This window comes from Aegilops tauschii, chromosome 5, assembly GCF_002575655.3.
Source record: "Aegilops tauschii subsp. strangulata cultivar AL8/78 chromosome 5, Aet v6.0, whole genome shotgun sequence".
NCBI lineage: Eukaryota > Viridiplantae > Streptophyta > Magnoliopsida > Poales > Poaceae > Aegilops > Aegilops tauschii.
In genome coordinates, this window is record NC_053039.3 from 204,200,848 (window position 1) to 204,206,335 (window position 5,488).

General features: G+C 56.2%; 1 protein-coding gene across 1 annotated transcript; it reads left to right on the plus strand.

The window, feature by feature from the left end:
• Positions 1–123: 123 nt before the first annotated feature.
• Positions 124–3,880, plus strand: LOC109753888 (uncharacterized). The gene is made up of 8 exons (XM_020312808.4): positions 124–1,623; positions 1,733–2,086; positions 2,167–2,254; positions 2,347–2,504; positions 2,614–2,665; positions 2,743–2,825; positions 2,913–3,006; positions 3,101–3,880. Exons 1-8 carry the CDS (start codon positions 430–432, stop codon positions 3,673–3,675), a joined length of 2,598 nt encoding a protein of 865 aa, XP_020168397.1. The 5' UTR covers positions 124–429; the 3' UTR covers positions 3,676–3,880.
• The last annotated feature ends 1,608 nt before the right edge of the window (positions 3,881–5,488 follow it).

Here is a 5,488-nt window from a genome sequence, read left to right on the forward strand (position 1 = left end):
TGGTGTAAGCTTCAGATGTTGTTTAGTAACTTTTTTGAACTTTAGCATGCCGTGAAAGAAAGAAAGGACAATCTCAACTAAAGCAATGCCATGATACATTAATTGTTGATGGCTTACTACATCTCCCCCGCAAAAAGAAAGAAAGAAAGACGGCTTGCTACATCTAGGTTTGGTTTGGGATCGAAGTAGCACTTTGGATCCTTAACGCTGCTCATTGCCCATGCACGTCGCGACTCTTTCAAACCAAGGGAACTCACCTGAAAAGCACTCGTTGATACACGTCCACCTAAATCACCAACCTAAACTTGGCACAAGCAGCGCCACCACCACCCTCTCCGTCCCTTCCATCTCTCTCTCCCTTGTCTCCGCGCGCGCGAACCACGGTGCTATGCCACGCGCATCGGGCACGGCAAAGAACTCGACGTCGAGATGAGGGGCGCCGACGGCGACAAGGAGGCATTCTTCCACTGCCTGGACCGCGTGCCGTCCGGCATCCACATCGACACCGACCACCCCTCCGACGACGACGATGACGAGGAAGAGGCCCGTTCCTCCTTCTCCTCCGCCATGGGCGACCAGAGCTTTCGCCGGCCCCAGTCGGGCATGCTGCTGGAGGACGAGGACCAGGAGCCGGAGCCGGAGATGGAGGACGCGTCCAAGTACGACATGTGGATGTCCGACGAGCCCATGTCCATCCAGGAGCGCCGTCGCCGCCTGCACCAGGGCCTGGGGATGGTCAGCAGCCGGGACCTCGCGCTGCGCCGCCACAGCACCAAGAAGCGCTTCATCGACGTGCCGCGGAGCGTGTCCAGGAGGATGCAGCAGATGGCACCGTCGTTGCCCGTCGCGCCCGCCGCCAACGCCCCGACTCCGAGCGTTGCCGCCGCGGAGACAACTCGCGCGCCGCCGTCGGGACTGGCCGCCGCGCGCGAGATGCTCAAACAGCCGCCGGCCAAACCCATCACGAGACGCCGGTCGGACGGCTTCCTCGCCGTGCGAGACGGCTCCGGAAGGCCGTCTCTGCGTCGTGCTCGCTCCTTGCTCAGCCCGCACGACCCCTGCAGCAGCTCACTCATCGATAAGTTTAAAGCGACACGTGATATGCCCGCCGTGACCATGCCGGCGTCAGCGCCCGCGGATAAAGGCACCAAAGGCGACGGGGACGACAGCGGCCAGACCAAGAAACAGGACAACAGCAAGGAGGGCGCCGTCATGGCTGCGCCCAAGGACCAGAACCAGACCGGCGTGCAGCATGGTCTGGAGGAGATCGAGAAGTTCATCGGCAACACCCCCATCATGAAGCACCTAATGCGCCGCGGCCCGAGCCAGCACCACCAGCCCATGCCGCCGGCTGCAGCCGCGGCACCGCCCAAGGGCGACAAGTCGGCGGCCAAGAAGAAGGGCGGATGGCTCAAGAACATCAAGTCGGTCGCCACCACCATCGGCTTCATCCAAGACAATGGTAAGCCGGTCCCCGCCAGCACGGCCACAGGCGCAGCCCCCAGTACGGGCCCCGCCAGTGCAGCCGTTCCACCCTCCTCCTCCTCGACGTCCACGGAGAAGCTCAAGGTTCAAAACTATGGCAAGTCGAGCAAGGAGCTCACTGGATTGTACATGTCCCAGGTACCCGGCCGGCTGGTACACTGAGAAATGCATGCAAGCAAGCAAGCAACTCTTAATAGTTAATAATCACGGTGTGGGTGTGGGTGTGGTGTGCATGTGCAACTAACAGGAGATCCAGGCGCACGAGGGGTCCATATGGAGCATCAAGTTCAGCGCGGACGGGCGGCGGCTGGCGAGCGCCGGCGAGGACTGCCTGGTGCGCGTGTGGGAGGTGGTGGAGACCAGCGCGCCGCCGAGCTCCGTGCCGCAGGACGGGTCCCTGCCCCCTCTGCCCGGCGGGGCGGACGGAGCGTCGCAGGCGCCGGGGCTGTCCAAGAAGTCGACGACCAAGGGCGGCAAGACCGCGCTCCCGGAGCACCTCGTGGTCCCCGACAAGGTGTTCGCGCTGGCCGAGCAGGCGCTGTGCGTCCTGGAGGGGCACGAGGACGACGTGCTGGACCTCACCTGGTCCAAGTCCGATCAGGTCTTGCCCATCCTATCATACATACATACTCACGCATAGCATAAACACTTGTTGACACGTACGGCTTGTCGTCGCCGCAGTTGCTGTCGTCGTCCATGGACAAGACGGTGCGGCTGTGGGACACGGCGAGCAAGGCCTGCCTCAAGAAGTTCTCGCACAGCGACTACGGTCAGTGAGCGTGGCGCCTCTCATTCTCATACGTTACGTCGTAGGAGTAGGTTTCTTGTTCATAATAACAGGGAGGGAGCGACCGTGTGCAGTGACGAGCATCCAGTTCAACCCGGTGGATGACCGGTACTTCATCAGCGGCTCGCTGGACGCCAAGGTGCGCCTGTGGAGCATCCCCAACCGGCAGGTCGTCGACTGGACCGACGTCAACGAGATGGTCACCGCCGCTTCCTATTCCCCCGACGGCCAGGTACGTGTGCCCCGGCGCCGTTGACATTTCTCCCTACATGACATCGCCATCGCCTATTTATTCATGTTTCTGACACGCCGTCGTTGGTTGTCGACACGAACAACCCAAGAGCGCCATCATCGGCTCGCACCAAGGGAGCTGCCGGTTCTACAAGACAGCAGGTAGTACATTGTGCATCTCCAAATTCAGCCGGTATTGACCGAGCACATGTTTGCTTAATCTCGTGGCGCGGTTACAGACTGCAAGATCAGCCCGGAGGCGCAGATCGACGTCCAGAGCAAGAAGCGCAAGTCGCAGGCTAAGAAGATCACCGGGTTCCAGGTTGTATGCACCACAATTCTGATTGATTTTACCATGACTCTTATCTAACGTAGGTTACTCATCTTGATGCTCCTGGACGTCATCCAGTATGCCCCGGGGAACCCGTCGGAAGTGCTGGTCACCTCCGCCGACTCGCAGATCCGCGTCTTCGACGGCGTCACCATGGTCCAGAAGTTCAGAGGTACTTTACTTACTAGTACTCACTCTGTAAACAAATCCTGTCTCGAGGAAGCAAAAAGAAAAAGGACAAGGAAGATGACAAGTGAACAACGCAGGATTCAAGAACACGAGCAGCCAGATCGCGGCGGCCTACACCTCCGACGGGCGGTACGTGGTGTGCGCGAGCGAGGACTCGCACGTCTACATCTGGAGGACCACCCGGAGCGCGCCCGCCGCGGCGGCCATCGGCATCGGCATGAAGCCCAAGACGTGGTGCACCATCCGCTCCTACGAGAACTTCTACTGCAAGGACGTCTCCGCCGCCATCCCGTGGACCCACTCGCCGTCCCTGCCCGGCAGCCCGAAGTCGCACCAGGGCGTCGTGTCGTGCAACGACGATGTGTGCAGCATGGCGAGCCACGCCGCCAAGCAAGACGTGAGCAAGAGCGGCGAGCTGAGCAGGGTGACCAAGAGCGGCGAGCTGAGCAGCCCCGCCGCGCCGTCGCCACACTCGGGCCCGCTAGACACGCCGTCATCGCGGCACGCCAGCAAGACCGGAGCCAACGCCCCGGACAGCGGCAACGCGTGGGGCTTGGTGGTAGTCACGGCGACCTTGAGCGGCGAGATAAAGGTGTACCAGAACTTCGGGACGCCCTTCAGGATCAAAGGCCAGGGCAATCTGTTTTACTGATCCGCCCAGCCTAATCCTTGCAAATTTAATTAGCATATGCTATGCGGACGTAACATGACTTGGCGACTCGTTTTCACGATCTCGTGTGCGACTCGTTTCAGCTAGATTATTAGTGTAAGTGTAACAAGTTTGGGCATAGGAAGTAGGATGTGTTCCATACTTTTTTTAATACAAAAAGCAATGCTATTTCTACGTCCGGATTCTACTGAAACTTTACGTACTCACTTCAATCCAATGACAATGAGGGTTAGCTATAATGGTGGGGTGGTTGGGGTTGCCGGACCCGCGCGTGCGGATCATTTTAGTTTTAGATTCTAGGCTCCTAGTAGCTTAGGTTTTTGAATCGCCCGACGTATTGTTTTCACAATCTTGTGTGCGACTCGTTTCAGCTAGATTATTAGTGCAAGTGTGACAATTTTGGGCATAGAAAGTAGGATGATTCACACAGATTCTAAAAAAAAATTACTTACTCAGTTCAATCCAACAATGGTAAGCTTACGTAAATAAATAGGAGTTATAGTACCAGGATGTGTTGGGCCACCTTAACCCGAGCAAAATTGCTACACTTACGGACATATTTCACGGAAAGAAGAGCTACGGACTGATGTGGCAGAACTAGAGAACAATGCGAGCCGCAATTCTTGGGAAGAAAAAAACTGAGCACCAACCGTCTGATTCCACTTCCTCCCGTAGATGATTCCGTATGCCCCTAGTCCGTAAGTGTAGCATCCGAGAGTCCGATCCAAGGGTTGTAGGCGCGGGAAGTGAGGCACAAAGGAAGTAGTAAATCTGAAATTGAAGGGTTATGGGGGCGAGAAGAGGGGGCGAGAAGAGAGGCATAATGAAAGTAGTAAATTTCTTCACGGGTATAGAAAAGCAATTGTTAGTGCTCTACTCTTCTATATAAGGACTGCACTAACAACCAATTGTTATTTTAAGCATAACTATCGAACCACTCTCTTCTGTGTCGCCCTGTGCAAGACACGGGACACCGGGACCGAGGAAGCCCTTTTTTCGATTCGGAGGGTGGCGCCGTGACACGGATGTAAACGTCGGAGAAGTTCATCGAGCACACCAGATGTTTACCCAGGTTCGGGCCACATGGTAGTATAATATTCTACTCCTGCTGGATTTGCTTAAGGTGGGATGAAGATTACATGATTTGTGGGAAGGGAATGAGAGGGCTATCTGCTAGTGTCTAATCCCTCAGGATCCAACCCTTGATACCGTAGCCTGGGACTCGTTTTATAGTGTAAGGGGTTGTCTGTGGCTAGGAATTGTACAAAGAATATTGTATATGCACAATGAAATACCTACTACATACCTACAGTATTAAATGCGGGGGCATGTGTCATCTTCTCCTGAGCCCGGGAACAAATGCACGTCCCATCACTGCCGCCTTGTGTAACTGCCTCTTATTACCGCGCCACGCACCATAACAGGTGACAGGAGCGCGATAAAAAGGGGTTAAACTCTCGACATGTCATGACCGCTTAATGGGAGATGACCTCAGCGTGCGGTGGAAAAGGCATGCGGGTTGCGCCGCTATTGAACCAGGCCACTGTAGCGCTGAGATGTTGTCCCCTTGGTGGGTCGGATCTGGCCCGCAGTGGAGCAGGTTGATGTGAGTCGTTCCTGGGAGGATGATTCCTTTGTGGGATCCCACGCCTTGGGCGTTCCCGGGAACGGATGCTGAAGTCCATATTTAGATTCTTCTAGGGTTTCATATTCATATTCATCCTCTTGGGTCCTATATTCTTCTTCTAGGGTCTCACATTCCTCTTCCGCGTCTTCCACTCAAGTCCTATATTCT